Source organism: Pristiophorus japonicus, chromosome 16, assembly GCF_044704955.1.
Source record: "Pristiophorus japonicus isolate sPriJap1 chromosome 16, sPriJap1.hap1, whole genome shotgun sequence".
NCBI classification, from domain to species: domain Eukaryota; kingdom Metazoa; phylum Chordata; class Chondrichthyes; family Pristiophoridae; genus Pristiophorus; species Pristiophorus japonicus.
The window spans coordinates 137,669,670-137,696,334 of record NC_091992.1 but is presented as its reverse complement, the minus strand read 5'-3'; the positions used below and the strand labels follow the sequence as shown (position 1 = coordinate 137,696,334).

At 44.3% G+C, this 26,665-nt stretch overlaps 1 protein-coding gene across 2 annotated transcripts in view; it reads left to right on the top strand.

Moving 5' to 3' along the window:
• The window catches only part of ube2o (ubiquitin conjugating enzyme E2 O), a 161,874-nt gene that overhangs the window by 105,361 nt on the left and 29,848 nt on the right, over positions 1 to 26,665 (top strand). For both annotated transcript variants that reach the window (XR_011587339.1, XM_070857977.1), the window contains exons 10-13: positions 3,591 to 3,745; positions 7,767 to 7,879; positions 10,146 to 10,277; positions 21,840 to 21,932. Coding sequence is in view for 1 of the 2 variants with exons in the window: in XM_070857977.1 (XP_070714078.1) it covers positions 3,591 to 3,745; positions 7,767 to 7,879; positions 10,146 to 10,277; positions 21,840 to 21,932 (493 nt within the window). In the remaining variant the exon portion in view is untranslated. The remainder of the gene's footprint in view (positions 1 to 3,590; positions 3,746 to 7,766; positions 7,880 to 10,145; positions 10,278 to 21,839; positions 21,933 to 26,665) is intronic.

Genomic DNA, 26,665 nt, shown 5'->3' with positions numbered 1-26,665 from the left:
AAATAAGGATTTATTGTAGAATTTAATGACTTCCCTTCCCCCCCCCACCTCGTTCTGGACGCCTAATTTGTAACCTGCGCCTGATTTTTTAATGTGTAGACAAGGTTTTTTCAGTTCTACAAAAATCTTCACTTGCTCCATTCTAAGTTAGTTTGGAGTACGTTTTCACTGTGGAAACTTTGAAATCAGGCGTCAGTGGCCGGACACGCCCCCTTTTGAAGAAAAAAATTCTGTTCCAAAGTGAAACTGTTCTAACTGACTAGAACTGCAGAAAAATAAATGTGGAGAATTGCGATTTCTAAGATAGTCCGTTCTCCACCAGTTGCTCCTAAAAATCAGGTACAAATCATGTGGAAACTTGGGCCCATAATGTGGGAAAATGTGAGGTTATCCACTTTGGTCGGAAAAATAAAAAAGCAAATTATTTAAATGGGGAGAGATTACAAAATGCTCCGGTACAGAGGGAGTCCTTGGGTGCATGAAACTCAAAGTTAATTAGGTAATTAGGAAAGCAAATGGAATGTTGGCCTTTATTGCAAAGGGGGTGGAGTATAAAATTAAGGAAGTCCTGCTACAACTGTACAGGGCATTAGTGAGACCACACCCTGGAGTACTGCTTACATATTGGTCTCATTGTTTAAGGAGGGATATACTTGCATTACAGGCAGTTCAGAGAAGGTTAACGAGGTTGATTCCTGAGATGAAGGAGTTATCATATGAAGAAAAGTTGAGCAGGTTTGGCCTATACTCATTTGAGTTTAAAAGACTACGGTGATTTTATTGAAACATAAGATTCTGAGGAGGCTTGACAGGGTAGAAGCAGAGAGGATGTTTCCTCGTGGGGAGTCTAGAACTAGGGGGCATAGTCTCAGAATAAGGAGTCGCCCATTTAAGATGGAAATAAGGAGGAATTTCTCCTCTCAAAGGGTCATGAATCTTTGCAATTCTCTACCCCAGAGAGCAGGGAGGCTGAATATATTTAAGTTAGAGATGCAGATATTTGAAAGATCAGGGAGTCGAGGGTTAGGGGAGCGGGCAGGGAAGTGGAGTTGAGGCCATGATCTCTTATTGAATGGCGGAGCAGGCTCGAGAGACCAGATGCCCTACTCCTGCTCCTATTTCTTATCTTTGGTTCTCCTGTCACAAGAACACATCAGACTGACTTAGAAATTTTTACTAATATGTTGCTGTAAAGATGGTAATGTAAATATTGCTGTTAATGTTTTTCTCTCAAACATTCACCATGGTATTAATCCCTGCTCTTATATCAAAGTCTTGAATTATTTTAGGTACTTCCCAATTAAATAAACTGACACAAACGTCATTGTACTTAATTTTTAATCTCCAATTTCCAACATTTATAGCAAATCAAAATTGTACATTATCAGTTTAATTGAAGTATTTTCTGTGTCTTAATAAACAAATACTAGTTCCATTGTTCAAAAAGGGTGTAAAGTTAACCCAGCAACTGCAGGCCAGTCAGTTTAACCTCGGTAGTGAGGAAGCTTTTAGAAACAGTAATCGGGGACAAAATTAGCAGTCACATGGATAGGTGTGGATTAATTAAGGAAAGTCAGCATGGATTTGTTAAAGGCAAATCGTGCTTAGCCAACTTGATTGAGTTTTTTGATGAGATAACTGAGAGGGTTGATGGTGATTCGGTTGACGTAGTGTACATGGATTTCCAAAAGTCGTTTGACAAAGTGCCATATAATAGGCTTGCCAGCAAAGTTGAAGCTCATGGAATAAAAGGGACAGTGGCAGCATGGATACGGAATTGGCTCAGTGACAGGAAACCGAGAATAGTGGGGAACGGTTATTTTTCAGACAGTGGTGTTCCCCAGGGGTCAGTTCTAGGACCACTGCTTTTCTTGATATATATTAATGACTTGGACATAGGTGTACAGGACACAATGTCAAAATTTGCAGAAGACACAAAAGTTGGACGTATAGTGAGGAGGAGAGGCAGTGAAAAGGGACGTCATCAAGGTGCAGGTCGGTGATTGGAGTGTGGGCAGGTACAGCAGGAGCGGTGAGATATTGTGGAGAGATGTGATCGGGGCCCAGGAGAGGCGAGGGCCCAGAGGCATTACGGGCCGGCCCACACTGCCATATGCGTGCGCACTAGGTCCGTGCAGCAGAGCTGGTCTCCAGTCGTCTTGGAACAGGAATGCACGGCCTGAGCTGGTGGAGGATCTGGAATGCACGGCATGAGCTGGTGGAGGAGGCGGACTCAATTTTATCTTTCAAAAGGGAGTTGATGAATATTTGAAGGAAAATAAATTGCTGGGCTATGGGGAAAGGGCAGGGGGTGTGGGACTGGCTGAGAGTTGGCATGGACTCGACAGGCCGAATGGCCGCTTTCCGTGCTGTAGCCATTCTGTGATTCTTCTAAAGTAGCTCCCTGCAATTTTTATACATCATTACATAACTCGTGTTTCTATTAACACTCCACTAAACGTTCAAGAGGAAATCCATATTTACATTAATTCTGTGACTTGTTCGGACTATAGAACGCCAGACAAAATAAAATGGTTTGTGTTTTTTCCCTTTTTTTGGTTCTCTTCCTAAACATAATTATTTTTTAAAAGTTATATTTAACTCCTACAAATCCTCCCCACTTCCCCCTCAGCAGCATGGCTGCAAGTTTGTGTTTGTGTAAAACTACTAACTTCAGTCGATCGTTCCAAATCAAATTGGGAAGTTTCAATTTTAAAATGTTTGAAGCATTTCAGAACCTCTTTAAAAGCATTTGGACTTCAAGTCCTGGTTGAAACTTGTTTAGATGAGGGGAACATTGTTTTTTGTTTCTGTTTCTTCCAAAATCATATTCCAAACGTAACACTCATTTTTTGTGAAAAGTTCATTAAAAATCTTCAAGTTCTTTAAAGTCTGTGAGCTTTGACAGAAGTAGCTCCAAGCTTCTCATTCCCTCTTCAATGCTGTCATTAAACATACAACAAATAATAAAATAAACTCTAACTGTAAATGGAGCTTAAATTTTGCTTTGGCCTCCTTCCACTGACCATCATAAATGTGCTGTGCCTACACCTGTGTTCCAAAGTAGTTAAACTTGCTAAGAAGGCAGTGAGGTTAGCTATCCCCAGCCTTGGCTGGTGATGAGTTGGGACCAGTCTTGGCAATGTTGTTTCCTCTTCTACCATTCCTTCTGTCTCAGACTCTTGAGTTACAAGCAGGTGCACAAACTTTTTCTCACCTTTCATAACATGATGTAAATAACCGAGATTCTTTCAAAAATGGGACAAACCTGGCAAAATTTAACTGTAGCTTACCGTGGGGCATTCAACATCAATTTCCTGAATTTTTTCCACCTTTAAACAATTTTCAGATTTTCTTTTCCCTTTCATTCTCATTTTTGGACTAAAACTTGTTTGCTTTGGCCTACTTCTTGTGACCTTCATACATGTGCTGTTCTCCAAAGTGCAACAGCTGCTCAGTCTCTGGGAATTGGCCTACAAGTGTCAGGACCCTCACCCAGCGCCCCCTCTCCCCTCTCTCCCTTTCTCTCTCTTCCTGCCATTGTGTAAATTTGAGAATCTGTTAATCCTAAAGTCTCAATCCTCTTCTAGAATTGCTGTGGAGATTCTGAAAACCAGCACCAGTGTGGATGTGATGTGGCAGGATGGTTCAGTGGAGAAAAATATTCGATCCAACGAATTGCTGCCAGTCCATCATGTGGATAATAATGAGTTCTGCCCTGGTGACTTCGTGCTGGATAAACGTGGTAAGTGTCTCGTGTGGTGTGAGAGTCCACTCTTGGAAATAATGGGTAAATAAATGGACAAAAAAGCACCTTGGTTTGGTTTCCAACCTCACTCCAGAATTTAAGCACTTAATCCAGGCTGTCGCTGCCGTGCAGTGCTCGAGGAGCGCTGTGTTGATGGAGGTGCTACTTTTTGGATAAGTGTTAAACAGAGATCGGTTGGTGCACCTGTTGAGGTGGAAATGAAAGATTACATGGCAGTGTTTGAAGAGCAACACAAACAAAACAAATTAACTGGTTGTTCATTGAATTGCTGTTTGTGACAATGCTGTGTACAGATTTTCTGCTGTTTGTGCATTATCAGTAACATTTGGTCTATATGATCTCCTGCAATGGTTTTGATCGCCCGCGGGGGAGTCAGAGGCACTTGAGAGTATTTTTTCCCCCTTGGCCCCGTTTTTGTCTTTTTTTACATCCCAGGAGATTACCTGGTGGTGGGTGTGAGGGGAGGGAGAGCAGGAGGGGTGGGGGGGATGGGGGAAGGGAAAGAGTGTTTAGACATGTTGATTGCACCATCATGGTGTGGGGGAGGCTTGATGGGCCAGCTGGTCTTTTCTTGCCTGTCATCTTTGTGTTAGTCCGTAAGTGACACTTTAAAAGTAATTCATTAGGTGGGAAACACGGGGACTTGAAATCTATTATATATAATTGTAAATTATTCCTCCTTTCCGTGCTAAAGTGGCATACTTGACCAGTTCACATAGTATGGCGCCTGCCAAAACTGCACCTCGAAGCATTGCATAGTGCCTACTTAAATAATGAATCTCATGTTGGGAAAGTTTTATTTTTTATAACTCCTGCTAACCTGATGTCTGGTCCCACCTGGTGTCCGGTCCCACCTGGTGTCCTAGTGAGGCCTACGGACTAAGATAGTTCCAGATTTATTTCCTGGTCTCAGCTGATTTTATTAATCTCTGGTTGGGAGGTAGAGTGTGGCAGTTAATCTCTGCCTGCACTCTTGCTCCTGATTGTCCTGATCGCACTCACTACGCTTAACCAACCTTTGGATGGGGTACCACTGCCCAGGGAACTATATTCCAACAAGTTGCAACCTTCATGAAAAGTGAAATGTTAAGTTTCAAAAGAGAAGATATTTTAAGAAGACCATGACGTAGGAATACTGGAGACAGGTATCGTCAAAACTAATAATTTAACTTTCTTCCTCTCTCCCACCCCCCTCCCGTGCCTCCATTTTATTTCTCTTTCTCCTCCTTTCCCTTCCTCTCGGTTTTATGTATTGACTCTGGAGTTTGTAATTGGTTGGTAGCTTCATAATTCAGCAGATTCTGATGTGTATATGGAACAGGGTCTTAGGCAGTCCCTTGGAGTCGAGGATGACTTGCTTCCACACTGAGTTCTCAGGTGACTGAGTCCAATGCGGGACCTACAGTCTCTGTCACAGGTGGGGCAGACGGTGGTTGAAGGGATGGGTGGGTGGGGTGCTTGGGTTGCCGCACGCTCCTTCCGCTGTTTGTGCTTGGCTTCCGCTTGCTCCCGGCGAATAGACTCTGTTCGGCGCCTTCCCGGATGCTTCTCCTCCACTTTGAGTGGTCTTGGGCCAGGGATTCCCAGATGTCGGTGGGGATGTTGCACTCTTTCAAGGAGGCTTTGAGGGTGTCCTTGAAGCGTTTCCTCTGCCCACCTGGAACTCGCTGACTCTGACTAGAGCGCTTGTTTTGGGAGTCTAGTATCGGGCATGCGGACAATGTGGCCCGTCCATTGGAGCTGATAGAGCGTGGTCACTGCTTCCTTGTTGGCCTGAGCGAAACACTGATGCTGGTGTGTCTATCCTGCCAATGGATTTACAGGATTTTGCGGATGCAGCGTTGGTGGTACTTCAGTGGTTTGAGGTGCCTGCTGTACATAGTCCATGTCTCTGCAGCATATAGGAGGGCAAGTATCACTACTGCTCTGTAGACCATGAGCTTGCTGCTGGGTTTGAGGTTGTGGTCTTCAAACGCATTCTTCCTCAGGCGACCGAAGGCTGCGCTGGCGCACTGAAGACTGTGTTGGACCTTGTTGCCAATGTCTGCTCTTGATGACAGTAGGCTCCCGAGGTATGGAAAATGGTCCACGTTGTCCAAGGTCTCGTTGTGGATTTTGATAATTGGGAGACAGTGCTGTGTGGCGGGATCAGGTTGGTAGAGGACCTTTGTCTTACGGATGTTTAGCGTAAGGCCCATGTTCTTGCTCGGCCAACATCCCCAGCATCGAAGCAGTGACCACGCTCGATCAACTCCGTTGGGCAGGCCACATCGTCCACATGCCCGACACGAGATTCCCAAAGCAAGAGCTCTCCGTGAAGCTTCAACATAGCAAGCGAGCTCCAGGTGGGCGATGTCTGTCGAAACGTTTGAGATCCCGGGCGACGATAGCAGTAAGGCATTCCGGTCTGTCGCTGTTGGAGTTGTCCACGAGGGTTCTGACGTTCCAGGACCCGAACTTCATTTTAAAGAGTGGAAGATGCCTGTGCGAGAATTCTTTTAAGGTGGGGTGGCCTTGCTCACCAGCTACCACACGGGCTTGACAAACCACGGTCTTGGTCTTGGAACAGGGTATACAAGCAATGGCTCACATGCAGTCCCCAACCCTTGAAAGTTTAGCTATGTTGCCTCCTTAGTAGATAACACCCAAATCAAAACACCAAGATGAATTTTAGTATCAGCAACTTGAGATTATGCAAATTAATGGGAAAATGAAGTTAAACCATATATATGGCCCATGAGGCTCTGCCAAATAATAGTTGGACATCCCAGATAGATGAAACAAAATTCCATGAACAGATTGTAGTTAATACTGAGGAGGAATGCGACAAAATACAAGATATCAGTAAACTTGCAGAATGAGCGTTTAAATGGCAAATTAATTTCAATATAGATGTGAGGTAATGCATTTTGGGAGGAATAAGGAGGCCACCTACTCCTTGAAAAATAAGTCTAAATGGAGTAAAGGGACCTCTGGGTACAGATACGCAAATCACTAAGTAGCGACGCAGGTTAATAAGGCCATAAAAAAGTGGTTCATTTCTAGAGGAATAGAATTTAAAAGCGGAGAAGTTGAACCTTGGTTAGAGCACACTTGGAGTACTGTGCACAGTTTTAATATCCTTATTACAAAAAGGATATAGAGGCACAGGAGAAAGTTCAAAAAAGATTTACCAGAAAAATACCAGAACTGAGAGGAGATACTTGTAAGACTGATCAGGCTGGAGCTCATTTCTCTAGAAAACAAGATGAAGGTGACTTGGGGCAAATTTAAAGATGTTTCCACTTGTGGGGAAGTCCAAAACTAGAGACCATAAATATAAGATGGTCACTAATAAATCCATTGAGGAAATGCTGGAGAAGTAGGGCTTGGAGATTATAAGTGGAGAGGAGTTTTGGTGACGGGTTGGGGAAGACCCGAGATAGCCAATACAATGTGTTTTGGTGAATTCAATCACGAGTATCAGTGAACGCGGAAACCATTTTGAAAACAGCAAATTCCGCAGACAGCAATGTGATGAATTATCAGCTAATCTATTTTTAGTGATATTAGTTGAATGAGGAATTTTGGCCAAGACATCTGGAGAACATCCAGGTCTTTGAATGCTGCAGGGGTATTTAATATGCATCTTGTAGGCAGACACTGCTTTGGTTTAATCAATCATCATGCAACACTCCCCTAATGCTGCCCTGGTGTCTACCAAGTCACCATTTTGTGCAGTATCAGTTGAGGTGCCAAAGCCTCTCTTCAGTCTGCATGTGTACATGAAACAAAATTTACATAAATTGGAAGATACGTACTTTAATGTTAATTTGCACCACAGCGCGGCCCTGACGCGAACTGTATGAAAGGCCATGTCTTGCCGTGAATTAGTGTTTTTGGTATGATCGCGGCCTATTCTAAATGTTGGAAGTTGGGGCAATGAAATCATATTAGCGGAGAAGGCTGGAAGGCTTTAGTTTTTCCTGTTTTGCAGTAACTCACTGTTCCCTATAAGCTCAAGGTCCTCAGGAAGTCGGTGTGTATGGAGTTGTACAGTCTGTGGACCACATTGGCCGGACGTGCTCAGTGAAGTGGTTCAAACCAAAGGCAAATGGCACAGAGATTGAGGTGAGTAATTTGTAAAGCACTTGTGTTGAAACTCTGCACATATGTTTTGTTGCTGGTCCTTGGCTGTTGGATAAAGATTCGCTCATTTACAAAGACCTTGAGGATACTGAAAGTTTTAGAAATCTAGATAGTGCTAAAAGATGTTGCAGATTGAGATTGAGCTTAAAACTCTGGAAATAAAAGCAAGCCGATAGAAAGAAACCTTGCTCATTGTGTTGATAGTTGCTCAATGGGGCCCGGGGGTGTGGCTTTGAGGTTGTGTTGTTCACGAAAGAGACCTGTGGAGTTCAATCCTGGAGATCCAACACATGCAGTATCAATTTATTTACTTTGCAATATTGTTTTAATACATGTGACTCATCAGGATAGAAATGAAGGAAGAGAAAATCCTGATCCTTTTCCCTAATAAAATTGAATGCATTCCCAAGTACAGCATGGGTTAGATACAAAGCTTTTTACACTGCAACATCAAACACTTTGTTCATTTACGACATTTCCCTTCTCCACTTGTCCAATTGCTCTCAACAGTGATATATATAGTCTTTTTAGCATATGGAGCAAACACGGTACATGGAGTTGGGTCGCAGATCAACCATGATCTAATTGCATGGTGGAACTGGCTCGGGGCTAAAGCATGAAAAGCAAGACTGCAGCCTGCAAGTTGTTCATGTTGGTAGGAGTCCTCTGGGCCTGTAAATTGATGCATCAATTAGACAAAGTGATAATGCCAAGGATATAGATGAAAGCTCCCTTGACACTGCCAACAATGTGCCTTACTCTACAGAGGGACGCCCTGCTGTCTAACATGCTAGCCCTCCTTTGGCTGTGATTGGCAGCACACCGACATTTTAGGAACATCGGAACAGGAGGAGGCCATTCCGCCCCTCGAGCCTGTTCCACCATTCAATGAGACCACAGCTGATCTGTGACCTAACTCCATATACCTGCCGTTGCTCTATATCCCTTAATACCTTTGGTTAACAAAAATCGTTATCAATTTCTGATTTGAAATTAACAATTGATCTCGCATCGATTGCTGTTTAAGGGAGAGTTCCAAACTTCTACCACCTTTTGTGTGCAGAAGTGTTTCGTAACTTCACTCCTGAAATGTCTGGCTCTAATTTTTAGGCCACCCCTAATCCTACATACCCTAACCAGTGTAAATGTAAATAGTTTATCTCTATTTACCCTATCTGATTCCCATAATATCTTAAACTTCAATTAAATCACCTGTTAACTTCCTAAATTCCACGGAATACAACCCTAGTTTGTGTAATCTCTTGTAACTTAACCCTTGGAGTCCACGCATCATTCTGGTAAACCTGCACACCCTCCAAGGCCACTATATCCTTCACAGAACTGGCCAATGGAAGGCCAATGGTATCTTGGCCTTTATTGCAAGGGGGATGGAGTATAAAAGCAAGGAAGTCTTGCTATAGTTATACAGGGTATTGGTGAGGCCACACCTGGGATACTGCGTGCAGTTTTGGTTTCCATATTTACGAAAGGATATACTTGCTTTGGAGGCAGTTTAGAGAAGGTTCACTCGGTTGATTCTGGGAATGAGGGGGTTGACTTATGAGGAAAGGTTGAGTAGGTTGGGCCTCTACTCATTGGAATTGAGAAGAATGAGAGGTGATCTTATTGAAACGAATAAGATTAAGAGGGGGCTTGACAAGGTGGATGCAGAGAGGATGTTTCCACTGATGGGGGAGACTAGAACTAGAGGGCACGATCTTACAATAAGGGGCCGCCCATTTTAAACAGAGAAGAGAAATTTTTTTCTCAGGGTTGTAAATCTGTGGAATTCACTGGCTCCGAGAGCTGTGAAAGCTGGGTCATTGAATAAATTTAAGACAGAAATAGACAGTTCCTTAAACAATAAGAGGTTATGGGAAGCGGGCGGGAACGTGGACCTGAGTCCCTGATTAGATCAGCCATGATCTTATTGAATGCCGGAGCAGGCTCGAGGGGCCTTATGGCCTCCTACTCCTATTTTTTTATGTTCTTGTGTAACTGCTCACAGTGTTCCAGATGTGGTGCCCAGAACTGCTCAGTGCTCCAGGTGTGGTCTAACCAGGGCTTTGTATAGCTGCAGCATAACTTCTGCTTTTGATGTTTGCTGCTGGTAACTGTGTTGTGGTTAACAGGCCAATGATTTCGATAAAGTTTAGAGCAGGCTGGGAGAGGTACAAACTGAAAACTGGATGGAAAAAGCATGCTTGAGTTGCATTTGCTCCAATAAACTTTTTGTTTAAACTTGCAGTTGCTGGGACACGAGGAGGATATTAGTGTTTATGACATTGCTGATCATCCGGATTTCCACTTCCGCATCACTGACATAGTCATTCGCATTGGGAATGTGGAAGAAGGGCGAGCCACGCAGAAGGACAATGAGGTAATGTAGAAATTGTTCCCTATTCTCCAGTGGTAGTGTGTGTTTTGATGAGACCAATTAGAACAGTGTTTTTAATTGGATTTCTTATTTTCAAAATAATGGTGACTTCAAATCCTGCAAAATTGGGAATGCCAAGCTGGGTCGCTGGTATTTGTTTATAAATCTAGTGCCTTTTGTCTATTCGTATCGAAAGTATTCCTATTGTAATTCGAGAAGTCGTCAGTGAGGTGCTGGAGTTGGTGCATAATATTCAGGCATTCCCTATTCTAGTTAAACCCTGTTGAGAGAAGTGACATTTTACAGGAGTTCCAGGATTTTGACACAGCGACGATGAAGGAACGGTGATATACTTCCCAGTCAGGATGGTGTGCAACTTGCAGGTGATGATGCTCTCATGTGCCTGCTGCCCTTGTCCTTCTAGGTGGTTGAGGTCGTGGGTTTGGGAGGTGCTGACGAAGAAGCCTTGGCTAGTTGCTGCAGTGTATCTTGTAGATGGTGCACACTGCAACCACGGTGCGCCGGTGGTAGAGGGAGTGGATGTAAGGTGGTGGGTGAGATGTCAATCAAACGGGCTGCTTTGTCCTGGATGGTGTCGAGCTTCTTGTGTTGTTGGAGCTGCACTCATCCAGGCAAGTAGAGAGTATTCCATCACACTCCTGACTTGTGCCTTGTAGATGGTGGAAAGGCTTTGGGGAGTCAGGAGGTGAGACACTCGCCGCAGAATACCCAGCCTCTCTCTGACCTCTTGTTGCCACGGTATTTATGTGGCTGGTCTGGTTAAGTTTCTTGTCAATGGTGACCCCCCAGGATGTTGATGGTGGGATTCGGTGATGGTAGAGCGGTTGAATGTCACGGAACAGTGGTTAGACTCTTGCTTGCCTGGCACTTGTGTAGCGCAAATGTTACTTGGAACTTATCGGCACAAGCCTGAATGTCGTCCAGGTCTTGATGCATGGGGGCACAGACTGCTTCATTTTCTGAGGAGTTGCGAATGGAACTGAACACTGCAATCATTGGCAAACATCCTCACTGCTGACCTTGTGATGGAGGGAAGGTCATTGATGAAGCAGCTGAAGATATTACAGGAAAGATGTGATTGCACTAGAGAGGGTACAGAGGAGATTTACGAGGATGTTGCCTGGACTGGAGAATTTTAGTGATGAGGAAAGATTGGATATGCTGGGTTTCTTTTTGGAGCAGAGGAGGCTGAGGGGAGACCTAATTGAGGTGTATAAAATTGAGGATCCTAGACAGAGTGGATAGGAAGGACCAATTTCCCTTAGCAGAGGAGTCAACAACCAGGGGCCGTAGATTTTAAAGTAATTGGTAGGAGGTTTAGAGGGGATTTGAGGGGAATTTTTTTCATCCAAAGGGTGGTGGGGGTGTGGAACTCACTGCCTGGAAGGGTGCTAGAGGCAGAAACACTCTCCACATTTTCAAAAGTACTTGGATGTGCACTTGAAATGTTGTAACCTATAGGGCTACGGACCAAGAGCTGGAAAGTGGGACTTGGTTTGATAGCTCTTTGTCGGCTGGCACGGTCACAATGGGCCGAATGGCCTCCTGTGCTGTAAATGTCTGATTCTGAGATCCAGTTCCCTTATCTCAAGGTCCTTCTCGCCTGTTTTCTTACAGAGCGTTGATGCGCTCATTTGTGTGCTTCTCCATCATCCTTAATCTAGTTTGTCCCATAGTACCCGTAGCAATTCTCAAGCCATTCACCCATAATGATTTCTCCATGTTAGGTTACCCTACTTTTCCCACTTTCTATATACGTCTAACAGGCTCCTTGTTTTCTTTTTGATGAACGATTAAAGTTGAGGTTTAAGGAAAAAAGTTTTGCACAATTCAGAAATCAACAATCGTGGGGCATTTGGCTTGAAGCTGCAGTGCAGGACTGGTTCTCACAAGAGATGAGGCACCTTGAGTGATAAACAGTCTGATTCGTGAGAGTTTACTAGTGGGAGTGTACTAACTTTAACTTTTTTTTAAGTCAGCTGGGCAGATACAGCGCTGCTAATACAGGTCAGGTTGTCTTGAGTATAATCGTCATATTCAGCCCCACAACATTGCAACATCCTTGGCCCAATCATCTTCAGCAGCTTCATCATTGACCTTTGTCAAGAGTGAGCTATTCACTAATAAGAACATAACATAAGAAATAAGAGCAGGAGTAGGCCATTTGACCCCTCGAGCCTGCCATTTAATAAGATCATGGCTAATCTGATCATGGACTCAGCTCCACTTCCCTGCCCGCTCCCCATAACCCTTTATTCCCTTATTGCTCAAAAATCTGTCTATCTCCGCCTTAAATATACTCAATGACACAGCCTCCACTGCTCTTGGGCAGAGAATTCCACAGATTTACAACCCTCCTGAGAGAAGAAATTCCTCCTCATCGCAGTTTTAAATGAGCGGCCCCTTATTCTGACACTATGCCCCCTCGTTCTAGATTCCCCCACGAGTGGAAACATCCTATCTGCATCCACCTTGTCGAGCCCCCTCATTATCTTATATGTTTCGAGAAGATCACACCTCATTCTTCTGAACTCCAATGAATAGAGGCCCAATCTACTCAACCTAGCTTCACCCCCTCATCTCCAGAATCAACCCCTCATCTCCGGAATCAACCAAGTGAACCTTCTCTGAACAGCCTCCAATGCAAGTATATCCCTCCTTAAATATGGAGACCAAAACTGTACGCAGTACTCCAGGTGTGGCCTCACCAATACCCTGTACAGTTGTAGCAGGACTTCTCTGATTTTATACTCTATCCCCCTTGCAATAAAGGCCAACATTCCATTTGCCTTCCTGATTACTTGCTGTACCTGCATACTAACTTTAGTGTTTTTGCACAAGGACCCCCAGGTCCCTCTGTACAGCAGCATTTTGTAATTTTTCTCCATTTAAATTATAATTTGCTTTTCTATTATTTCTGCCAAAGTGGATAAATTCACATTTTCCCACATTATACTCCATCTGCCAATGTGTTGCCCACTCACTTAGCCTGTCTATATCCCTTTGCAGATTTTTTGTGTCCTCCTCACAATTTGCTTTCCCACCCATTTTTGTATCATCAGCAAACTTGGTTACATTACACTCGGTTCCTTCATCCAAGTCATTAATATAGATTGTAAATAGTTGAGGCCCCAGCACCGATCTCCACTAGTTACTGTTTGCCAACCAGAATATGACCCATTTATCCCAACTCTCTGTTTTCTGTCAATTAGCCAATCCGCTATCTGTGCTAACATATTACCCTCAGCCCCGTGAACATTTATCTTGTGCATTAACCTTTTATGTGGCACCTTATCGAATGCCTTCTGGAAATCCAAATATACCACATCCACTGGTTTCCCCTTATCCACCCTTCTCGTTACATGCTCAAAGAACTCCAGCAAATTTGTCAAACATGATTTCCCTTTCATAAAACCATGCTGACTCTGCTTGACTGAATTCTGCTTTTCCAAATGTCTTGCTACTGCTTCCTTAATAATGGACTCCAGCATTTTCCCAACGACACATGTTAGGCTAACTGGTCTATAATTTCCTGCTTTCTGTCTCCCTTTTTTAAATCGGGGCGTTACATTTGCGGTTTTCCAAAATCCTGGGAATTTTGGCCGATTATAATCAATGCATCAACTATCTCTGCAGCCACTTCTTTTGGGACCGTAGGATGCAAGCCATCAGGTCCAGGGGACTTATCCATCTTTCGTCCCATTATTTTACCAAGTGCTACTACTTTAGTGATAGAGATTGTATTAAGTTCCTCGCTCCCTACAGCCCCTTGATTATCCACTATTGGGATGTTTTTAGAGTCTTCTATAGTGAAGACCAATACAAAATATGAATTCCAAATCTCTGCCATTTCCCTGTTCCCCATTATTAATTCCCCAGTCTCGTCCTTTAGGGGACCAACACTTACTTTAGCCACCCTTTTCCTTTTTATGTACCTGTAGAAACTCTTACTATCTGTTTTAACATTTCCTGCTAGTTTTCTTTCATAACCTACCCCCTCATTATTTTTTTTTTTAGTCGTTCTTTGCTGGCTTTTAAAAGTTTCCCAATCCTCTGGCCTCCCACTAGTCTTGGTCACATTGTATGCCCTCATTTTCAATTTGATGCCATCCCTTATTTCCTTAGTTCTCCACAGATGGTTATCCCTTCCACTGCAGTCTTTCCTTCTCATTGGGATATATTTTTGTTGAGAATTATGAAATATCTCCTCAAATGTACGCCACTGCTCATCAACTGTCTTACACTTCAATCTATTTTCCCAGTCCACTTTTGCCAACTCTGCCCTCATACCTTTGTAGCCTCCATTATTTAAGCTTAGGACATAGGTTGGAGATCCAACTTTCTCACCCTCCAACTCAAATTGAAATTCAACCATATTATGGTCACTCATTCCTAGAGGATCCTTTACTTGGAGATGGTTTATTAATCCTGTCTCATTACCCAGTACCAGATCTAAGCCTGCTCCCTGGTTGGTTCCGCAATGTACTGTTCCAGGAAACTATCCCGGATACAATCTGTGAACTCTTCCTCAAGGTTACCCTGGCCAATTTGCTTTGTCCAATCAATATGCAGGCTAAAATCGCCCATGATTATTGCCGTTCCTTTTTTGCAAGTCTCCATTATTTCTTGATTTATACTCCATCCAACAATGAAGCTACTGTTAGGGGGCCGCTAGACTATGCCCACCAGCGACTTTTCCCCCTTATTCCTTATCTCCACCCAAACTGATTCAACGTGAGCCAATATCATTTCTCACTAACACACTGATCTCATCCTTTATTAACAGTGCTACCCCACCTCCTTTTCCTTTCTGACCATTCTTCTGAATTGTCAAATACCCCTGAATATTTAGTTCTCAGCCTTGGTCACCTTGCAACCACGTCTCTGTAATGGCTATCAGCTCATACCCATTCGTGCCGTCAACTCATCTATTTTGGAATGACTGCTGCATGCATTCAGATAAAGAGCTTTTAACTTTGTTTTTTTTACCACTTTTTTCCTGCTTTGACTCCATTAGAGAGCTGGCCATCCTAGACTGGGTGTTGTGTAATGAGCGAGGATTAATTAGCTATCTTGTTGTGCGAGGCCGCTTGGGGAAGAGTGACCGTAATATGGTAGAATTCTTCAAGATGGAGAGTGACGCAGTTAATTCAGAGACTAGGCTCCTGAACTTAAAGAAAGGTCACTTTGATGGTATGAGACGTGAATTGGCTAGGATAGACTGGCGAATGATACTTAAACACAGAAACATAGAAAATAGGTGCAGGAGTAGGGTTGACGGTGGCTAGGCAATGGCCGATATTTAAAGACCACATGGATGAACTTCAACAATTGTACATCCCTGTCTGACGTAAAAATAAAATGGGGAAGGTGGCTCAACCGTGGCTAACAAGGGAAATTAAGGATAATGTTAAATCCAAGGAAGAGGCCTATAAATTGGCCAGAAAAAGCAGCAAACCTGAGGACTGGGAGAAATTTAGAATTCAGCAGAGGAGGACAAAGGGTTTAATTAGGAGGGGGAAAGTAGAGTGAGAGTAAGCTTGCAGGGAACATAAAAACTGACAGCAAAAGCATCTATAGATATGTGAAGAGAAAAAGATTAGTGAAGACAAATGTAGGTCCCTTGCAGTTAGAATCGGGTGAATTTATAATGGGGAACAAAGAAATGGCAGATCAATAGAACAAATACTTTGCTTCTGTCTTCACTAAGGAAGACACAAATAACTGTCCGGAAATACTAGGGGACTGAGGGTCTAGCGAGAAGGAGGAACTGAAGGAAATCCTTATTAGTCACGAAATGGTGTTGGGGAAATTGATGGGATTGAAAGCTGATAAATCCCCAGAGCCTGATATTATGCATCCCAGAGTACTTAAGGAAGTGGCTCTAGAAATAGTGGATGCATTGGTAATCATTTTCCAACATTCTATAGACTCTGAATCAGTTCCTATGGATTGGAGGGTAGCTAATGTAACCCCACTTTTTTAAAAAAAAGGAGGGAGAGAGAAAATGGAAATTCTAGACCGGTTAGCCTGACATCGGTAGTGTGGAAAATGTTGGAATCAATTATTAAAGATGTAATAGCGCATTTGGAGAACAGTGACACGATCGGTCCAAGTCAACATGGATTTATGAAAGGGAAAAAATGCTTGACAAATCTTCTGGAATTTTTTGAGGATGTAACTAGTAGAGTGGACAAGGGAGAACCAGTGGATGTGGTGTATTTAGACTTTCAAAAGGCTTTTGACAAGGTCCCACACACGAGATTAGTGTGCAATATTAAAGCACATGCTATTGGGGGTACTGTATTGAAGTGGATAGAGAACTGGTTGGCAGACAGGAAGCAAAGAGTAGGAATAAACGGGTCCTTTTCAGAATGGCAGACAGTGACTAGTGGGGTTACCGCAAGGTTCAGTGCTGGGACCCCAGCTACTTACAACATACATTAATGATTTAAAGGAAGGAATTGAATGTAATATCTCCAAGTTTGCAGATGACACGAAGCTGGGTGGCAGTGTGAGCTGTGAGGGGGATGCTAAGAGGCTGCAGGGTGTCTTGGACAGGTTAGGTGAGTGGGCAAATGCATGGCAGATGCAGTATAATGTAGATAAATGTGAGGTTATCCACTTTGGTGGCAAAAGCAGGAAGGTAGAATATTATCTGAATGATGACCGATTAGGAAAAGTGGAGGTGCAACGAGACCTGGGTGTCATGGTACATTAGTCATTGAAAGTTGGCATGCAGGTACAGCAGGCGGTGAAGGCAAATGGCATGTTGGCCTTCATAGCAAGAGGATTTGAGTACAGGGGCAGGGAGGTCTTACTGCAGTTATACAGGGCCTTGGTGAGGCCACACCTTGACTATTGTGTACAGTTTTGGTCTCCTAATCTGAGGAAGGACATTCTTGTCATTCAGGGAGTGCAGCGAAGGTTCCCCAGACTCATTCCTGGGATGGCAGGACTGACATATGAAGAAAGACTGCATCGACTAGGCTTATATTCACTGGAATTTAGAAGAATGAGAGGGGATCTCATAGAAACATATAAAATTCTGACGGGATTGGACAGGTTAGATGCAGGAAGAATGTTCCCGATGTTGGGGAAGTCCAGAACCAGGGATCACAGTCTAAGGATAAGGGGTAAGCCATATAGATGAGGAGAAACTTTTTCACCCAAAGAATTGTGAACCAATGACATTCTCTACCACAAAGTTGTTGAGTCCAGTTCGTTGGATATATTCAAAAGGGAGTTGGATGTGGCCCTTACGGCTAAAGGGATCGAGGGGTATGGAGAGAAAGCAGGAAAGGGGTACTGAGGGAATGATCAGCCATGATCTTATTGAATGGTGGTGCAGGCTCGAAGGGCCGAATGGCCTACTCCTGCACCTATTTTCTATTTCTGATTCACTTTTCTCTTTATACATCCTGTCCCTTCCTTGCACGCTCTGGTTATCATTTCCCCCAGTGCTACCCTGCTCGTGCTTTCTCCTTATTCTTTGACTTTTTAAATTTCCCCTCACCTGAACCCCCCCCCCCCCCCCCACTAATTAGTTTAAAGCCCTCTCTACAGCCCTAGTTATTCGGTTCACCAGGACACTAGCCCCAGCACGTTCCAAGTGGAGCCCATCCGAACGGAACAGCTCCCTCTTAGCCCAGTACTGGTGCCGGTGTCCCACGAACCAAAACCCATTTCTCCCACACCAGTCTTTGAGCGGCGTGTTTAACTTTGATCTTGTTGACCCTATGCAAATTTGCTCATGGCTGAGGTAGAAATCTAGAGCTTATTACCTTTGTGGTTCTGCTTTTTAATTTGGCCCCTAACTGCTTATACTCCCTCAGCTCCCGCGTGCAACAGCATTATCACATCTGCCCGGCCATCGTAATGTATTTAATAAATTAAGTTTGCAAGTCTTGTTTTTAGTCCCAGCTCTTAATTCAAACCAATGCCCCAGAAAAGAGAGAAAAACTCACCTACCAATCACTTCCCTTCTTTCCTGTGATGTCACACTTTGATTTTACTTCTTTCTACATCTTGTTTTCAGCTGGGTCGGCGTAGTTTGGGCCGGGCGGGCCCCACCCCCCCGCGCCGTTTCTCTTGGTGTGCTGCTCGGGTTGGGTCTCGCGCTCTTTTGAGGACTTTGTTTGTAAATTTCTTTAATTCTATGAATACACAATGCAGACATTTGTTTGCAAGTCTTGCGACCTCGCTGATCCTAATTGGAAAGTAAGAGTTGGTGTAGCGGCCATAAGATGAGGGAGTGGATGGTTGTGTCTGCCTCTGAGAAGTTCCATGTGCTTCAGGCAGAAGCTGTAGAGGAGCTCAGCCAGTTGCCATGCTGATGAAAGCAGAGTCTCCCCCCCTCCTTTAGCACCATGGCTCCAGGGGCCTGTTACACATACTCCTGGGGCCCACGCCCGGGGGCCATTCCCGAGCGAGTCAGCTCAGTGCAGCCAGCTGCTGCTATGAGGCTGGACGAAGGTTTAAAAATGGGTGAGGGAGATCGGTAGTTAACCACATGTACCTCATCTTATTAAACCTGTTATAGGTGAGTCGCTGAGTTTTACCTACACCAGGTGAGTAAGAGGGGACTTTGTTGCTGTCGGATGGCAGTGACCTGTTTTAGGAGAGGAAATGAGAAAGGAGCTTTGCGAATTTTGAGTTGTACATGAATCCACTTTTTAAAATAACATGATCGTGCTGCAGCTGGGTTTGTAAGATCAGGCATTCAATCATTGGGTGAGGTCGGGAAGGTTGCCTTTGTCAGAAACAAAAATGAGAATTTTTTTTTAAATTAGGAAATTTGTTTAAAGTCAGAACAAAATACGGGAAAGTGATGTTAATTCTACCATAAACAAAGTTGCAGAATGGGCATGTAAATGACACATGAATTTCCATATAGATAAGTGTGAGATGGTGCATTTTGGTAGGAGGAATAAGGAGGCTCCCTACTCCTTGGAAACTGAGACTAAGGGTCGCGGTACAAAGGGATCTAGGGGTATAAATTCACATCATTAAACGTAGCAATGCAGGTTAAAAAAGTCAAATGTGTAAATAAAGCACGGGTTCATTTCTGGAGGGATAGAATTCAAAAGCAGAGAAATTATGTTAAACTGGTATAAAACCATGTCTGATTGTCCCATGGGATCCAGGGCAAAGTGGCAAGTTGGATCCAAAATTGGCTTAGAGACAGGATGCAAAGGGTAATGGTTGATGGATGTTTTTGTGACTGGAAGGATGTTTCCAGTGGGGTTCCGCAGGGCTCGGTACTGGGTCCCTTGCTTTTTGTGGCTGTGTGGTTGATAATGAAGAGGAAAGTCATGGACTGCAGGAGGATATCAATCTACTGGTCAGGTGGGCAGAGCAGTGGCAAATGCAATTTAATTCGGAGAAGTCTGAGGTAATGCACTTGGGGAGGGCTAATAAGGAAAGGGTATACACATTAAACGGTAGGCCACTTAAAAGTGTAGATGAACAAAGGGATCTTGTCTACAGATCCCTGAAAGTAGCAGGCCAGTTGGGTAAGGTGGTTATGAAGGCATATGGAATGCTTGCCTTTATTGGCTGAGGCATAGAATACAGGAGAAGGGAGGTTATGCTTAAATTGTATAATACACTGGTTAGGCCACAGCTGGAGTACTGCGTGCTGTTCTGGTCGCTGTATTATAGGAAGGATGTGATTGCACTGGAGAGGGTGCAGAGGAGATTTACAAGGATGCTGCCTGGAATGGAGAATCTTAGCTATGAGGACAGATTGGATAGGCTGGGTTTGTTCTCCTTGGAACAAAGGAGGCTGAGAGGAGACCTCATTGAGGTGTATAACATTTTGAGGGGCCTGGACATAGTGGATAGTAAGGGTCTTATTTCCCTTGGTGGAGGGGTCAATTATGAGGAGGTTGGTAGAAGGTTTAGAGGGGATTTGAGGGGAAGCTTCTTCACGCAAAGGGTTGTGAGGGTCTGGAACTCACTGCCTGGAAGGGTGGTGGATGCAGAAACTCTCACCACATTTAAACGGTGCTTGGATGGGCACTTGAAGTGCTGTAATCTGCAGGGTTACAGACCTAGAGCTGGTAAGTGGGATTAGACTGGATAATCTCGTTGGCTGGTTCAGATACGATGGTAAGTACTTCAAGGAATCGAATACTGCCAGAGTGGTCTCCTGGATGAGTTTCGATTGCCTGGATGGGTCAGAGAGGAATTTTCCAGATCTCTTTCTCCCCCTCCCCCCCCCCCCCCCCCCCAATTGGCCTGGGTTTTTATCTTTTTTGGCCTCTCCCAGGCGATCGCATGGCTTCGGGTGGGGTGGAGTATAAAATGTTGCGATACATGGGGTGTCGCAGTTGTGTGGGGCGGACTGGTTGGGTTGGATGCTCTTTACCTGTCCGCCCTTGTTTCGCTGTTCAGGTTTATATGTAACCTTCAGGGCTGCTGACCGAGGGCCTTGTGGCTCTTTGTCGGTCGGCGCGGACACGATGGGCAGAAATGGCTTCCTTCTGCGCTGTAAATTTCTGTTTCTATCATTTGAGACGGTGGGGTGCCAATATAACATTACTGTTTATATGCTTTTAAGTGGTTGATGTTGCTGCTGTTGGTGTAAAAGTTACTGTAAAATGTTGTCGTGCTCAGTGGAGTTCGTGGCCCATTCAGTCCAAAACAAAATTAGAGGGCTCCGTGACTGGGGCTCTTTTTTCTGGAAAAGGGAAGCTTTAAAATTATGAAGAGCTTCGATAGGGTAGATATAGAAAAGGTGTTTCTATTTGCAGGTAAGACCAGAACTAGGGGCCATAAATATAAGATGATCACTAATAAATCCAATAGGGAATTCACGAGAAACTTTTTTACCCAGAATGGTTAGAATGTTTAACTTGCTGCCACATGCAGCAGTTGAGGTGCATAGCATCGATGCATTTAAGGGAAAGTTGGATAAACAAATGAAGGAGAAAAGAATAGAAGGATACGTTAATGGGGTGAGATGAAGAGGTAAGGTACGAGGAGGCTCGTCCGGCACGAACCAGTTGGGCTGAATGGCCTGTTTGTCCTGTAAATTCTATAGTATATGGGACATTTCCCCAACATGCGTGTTCTTTTTTTAAAATGGTGAAATAATGAAGCAAGCTGTTGGCTGAAGGGAGTGCAGAGGCTTTGACTGATCCTGGGAAGCACGGAGAAGTCCACTAGGGTAAGCCATTTAGGACCGAGATGCGGAGAAACTTCTTCACTCAGAGAGTGGTGAACCTGTGGAATTCTCTACCACAGAACGTTGTTGAGGCCAATTCACTAAATATATTCAAAAAGGAGTTAGATCCTGACTACTAGGGGGATCAAGGGGTATGGTGAGAAAGCAGGAGTGGGGTACTAAAGTTGCATGTTCAGCCATGAACTCATTGAATGGCGGTGCAGGCTCAAAGGGCCGAATGGCCTACTCCTGCACCTATTTTCTATGTTTCTGCCCTCCTCTACACTGCAATTTTTGGAGAAACTGTGTAGTCTTTGATTTGAAAAGCAGGATTTGTACATTTGGACTGAACAATTAATTCTCTCCTACTTTAGGAACCTTCTGTTGGTCAGGTGTCTCGTGTTGATGTTAGTGGCAAGGTTGAAGTAGTCTGGGCCGATAACTCCAAATCCAGCATACTACCTCAGGTAAGAAACTCCAGTGCCAGTGGGATCGGTCCAATGGGAGGAAGGAATATCAGTGCATGTTCTAGCTTGAGAGTATCGGTTCTATTGACTCATTCTGCTGCCTGTTTGAGAATATGTAGTCAAAGGTTTTGAAAAGTGAGGGCTTGTGTGGGACTGAAAAATCAACTCATTTTAATTTCATTTTAATATTGCCCCAAGTAGCACAGGTCTGTACCCGAGTTATGCATCTAGTTGGGCCTAGCTGGCATACGTTGTGCTATATATCCTGAATATATGAATCATCGAATCAGAGATTTACAGTACAGAAGGGGGCCATTCGGCCCATCGTGCCTGTGCTGGCTCTTTGAAAGAGCAGCCATGCTTAGTCCTACATCCTGCTTTTTGTCCGTAACCCTGTAAGTTCCTCATCCTCAACTACCTATCCAACTCCCTTTTTTACATTATGGAATCCCGTTTCCACCTTGTTTTCAGCTAGAGCATTCCAGGACTCGACAACTGAGTGAAAACATTTCTCCTCGTCTCCTCCAGATTTTTTGCCAATGATTTTAAATCTATCACCTCTGGTTATTGACCCACTCGCCAGAGGGTACATTTTTTCTCTCTCGACTCTATCAAAACCTCTTGTCATCATGAAAACCTCTATTGGGTCACCTCTTTACTTCAAAGGAGAACAATCCTAACTTTTACAACCTCTCCTCATCCCTGGTAACATCCCTCGCACCCTTTCTAAGGCCTTTACATCTTTCTTCAATTGCGGTGCCCAGAATTGCCCACAAAGCTCTGAGGCCTAACACCAAGGTCCCTGCTCATCTACATTGTTCAAAATCGTGCCATGTTCGAGGTGGATCCAAGTTCCTTTTGGTTTTCGTTCCAACATAACATGATGGGGTATAATTGGTGCTGCTAGTATTTCACCAGTCCATTTCTGTTTTGGTATTTAAATAAATCTGAAATAAAAAGCTAGTACCAGTAAAGGTGACTGAAACTACCGGATTGTGGTAAAAACCCATCTAGTTCACTAATGTCCTTCAGGGAAGGAAACCTGTCGTCCTTACATAGAAACATAGAAAATAGGTGCAGGAGTATGCCATTCGGCCCTTCTAGCCTGCACCGCCATTCAATGAGTTCATGGCTGAACATGCAACTTCAGTACCCCATTCCTGCTTTCTCGCCATACCCCTTGATCCCCCTAGTAGTAAGGACTACATCTAACTCCTTTTTGAATATATTTAGTGAATTGGCCTCAACAACTTTCTGTGGTAGAGAATTCCACAGGTTCACCACTCTCTGGGTGAAGAAGTTCCTCCGCATCTCGGTCCTAAATGGCTTACCCCTTATCCTTAGACTGTGACCTTTGGTTCTGGACTTCCCCAACATTGGGAACATTCTTCCTGCATCTAACCTGTCTAACCCCGTCAGAATTTTAAATGTTTCTATGAGGTCCCCTCTCATTCTTCTGAACTCCAGTGAATACAAGCCCAGTTGATCCAGTCTTTCTTGATAGGTCAGTCCCGCCATCCCGGGAATCAGTCTGGTGAACCTTCGCTGCACTCCCTCAATAGCAAGAATGTCCTTCCTCAGGTTAGGAGACCAAAACTGTACACAATACTCCAGGTGTGGCCTCACCAATGCCCTGTACAACTGTAGCAACACCTCCCTGCCCCTGTACTCAAATCCCCTTGCTATGAAGGCCAACATGCCATTTGCTTTCTTAACCGCCTGCTGCACCTGCATGCCAACCTTCAATGACTGATGTACCATGACACCCAGGTCTCTTTGCACCTCCCCTTTTCCTAATCTGTCACCATTCAGATAATAGTCTGTCTCTCTGTTTTTACCACCAAAGTGGATAACCTCACATTTATCCACATTATACTTCATCTGCCATGCATTTGCCCACTCACCTAACCTATCCAAGTCGCTCTGCAGCCTCACAGCATCCTCCTCGCAGCTCACACTGCCACCCAACTTAGTGTCATCCTCAAATTTGGAGATACTACATTTAATCCCCTCATCTAAATCATTAATGTACAGTGTAAACAGCTGGGGCCCCAGCACAGAACCTTGCGGTACCCCACTAGTCACTGCCTGCCATTCTGAAAAGTACCCATTTACTCCTACTCTTTGCTTCCTGTCTGACAACCAGTTCTCAATCCATGTCAGTACACTACCCCCAATCCCATGTGCTCTAACTTTGCACATCAATCTCTTGTGTGGGACCTTGTCGAACGCCTTCTGAAAGTCCAAATATACCACATCAACTGGTTCTCCCTTATCCACTCAACTGGAAACATCCTCAAAAAATTCCAGAAGATTTGTCAAGCATGATTTCCCTTTCACAAATCCATGCTGACTTGGACCTATCATGTCACCTCTTTCCAAATGCACTGCTATGACATCCTTAATAATTGATTCCATCATTTTACCCACTACCGATGTCAGGCTGACTGGTCTATAATTCCCTGTTTTCTCTCTCCCTCCTTTTTTAAAAAGTGGGGTTACATTGGCTACCCTCCACTCCATAGGAACTGATCCGGAGTCAATGGAATGTTGGAAAATGACTGTCAACGCATCCACTATTTCCAAGGCCACCTCCTTAAGTACTCTGGGATGCAGTCCATCAGGCCCTGGGGATTTATCGGCCTTCAATCCCATCAATTTCCCCAACACAATTTCCCGGCTAATAAGGATTTCCCTCAGTTCCTCCTCCTTACTAGACCCCCCGACCCCTTTTATAACCGGAAGGTTGTTCGTGTCCTCCTTCGTGAATACCGAACCAAAGTACTTGTTCAATTGGTCCGCCATTTCTTTGTTCCCCGTTATGACTTCCCCTGATTCTGACTGCAGGGGACCTACATTTGTCTTTACTAACCTTTTTCTCTTTACATATCTATAGAAACTTTTGCAATCCGTCTTAATGTTCCCTGCAAGCTTCTTCTCATACTCCATTTTCCCTGCCCTAATCAAACCCTTTGTCCTCCTCTGCTGAGTTCTAAATTTCTCCCAGTCCCCAGGTTCGCTGCTATTTCTGGCCAATTTGTATGCCACTTCCTTGGCTTTAATACTATCCCTGATTTCCCTTGATAGCCACGGTTGAGCCACCTTCCCTTTTTTATTTTTATGCCAGACAGGAATGTACAATTGTTGTAGTTCATCCATGCGGTCTCTAAATGTCTGCCATTGCCCATCCACAGTCAACCCCTTAAGTATCATTCGCCAATCCATTCCAGCCAATTCACGCCTCATACCTTCAAAGTTAGCCTTCTTTAAGTTCTGGACCATGGTCTCTGAATTAACTGTTTCATTCTCCATCCCAATGCAGAATTCCACCATATTATGGTGTCACTTCCCCAAGGGGCCTCGCACAACGAGATTGCTAATTAATCCTCTCTCATTACACAACACCCAGTCTAAGATGGCCTCCCCCCTAGTTGGTTCCTCGACATATTGGTCTAAAAAACCATCCCTTATGCACTCCAGGAAATCCTCCTCCACCGTATTGCTTCCAGTTTGGTTAGCCCAATCTATGTGCATATTAAAGTCACCCATTATAACTGCTGCACCTTTATTGCACGCACCCCTAATTTCCTGTTTGATGCCCTCCCCAACATCACTACTACTGTTTGGAGGTCTGTACACAACTCCCACTAACGTTTTTTGCCCTTTGGTATTCTGCAGCTCTACCCATATAGATTCCACATCATCCAAGCTAATGTCCTTCCTAACTATTGCCTTAATCTCCTCCTTAACCAGCAATGCTACCCCACCTCCTTTTCCTTTTATTCTATCCTTCCTGAATGTTGAGTTCCCAGCCCTGATCATCCTGGAGCTACGTCTCCGTAATCCCAATCACATCATATTTGTTAACATCTATTTGCACAGTTAATTCATCCACCTTATTGCGGATACTCCTTGCATTAAGACACAAAGCCTTTAGGCTTGTTTTTTTAACACCCTCTGTCCTTTTAGAATTTTGCTGTACAATGGCCCTTTTTGTTCTTTGCCTTGGGTTTCTCTGCCCTCCACTTTTCCTCATCTCCTTTCTGTCTTTTGTTTTTGCCTCCTTTTTGTTTCCCTCTATCTCCCTGCATTGGTTCCCATCCCCCTGCCATATTAGTTTAACTCCTCCCCAACAGCACTAGCAAACACTCCCCCGAGGACATTGGTTCCGATTCTGCCCAGGTGCAGACCGTCCGGATTGTACTGGTCCCACCTCCCCCAGAACCGGTTCCAATGCCCCAGGAATTTGAATCCCTCCCTGCTGCACCATTGCTCAAGTCACGTATTCATCTGAGCTATCCTGCGATTCCTACTCTGACTAGCACGTGGCACTGGTAGCAATCCCGAGATTACTACTTTTGAGGTCCTACTTTTTAATTTAGCTCCTAGCTCCTTAAATTCATTTCGTAGGAACTCATCCCTTTTTTTACCTATGTCATTGGTACCAACGTGCACCACGACAACTGGCTGTTCTCCCTCCCTTTTTAGAATGTCCTGCACCCGCTCCGAGACATCCTTGACCCTTGCACCAGGGAGGCAACATACCATCCTGGAGTCTCGGTTGCGGCCTCAGAAACGCCTATCTATTCCCCTTACAATTGAATCCCCTATCACTATCGCTCGCCCACTCTTTTTCCTGCCCTCCTGTGCAACAGAGCCAGCCACGGTGCCATGAACTTGGCTACTGCTGCCCGCTCCTGATGAGTCATCCCCCTCAACAGCACTCAAAGCAG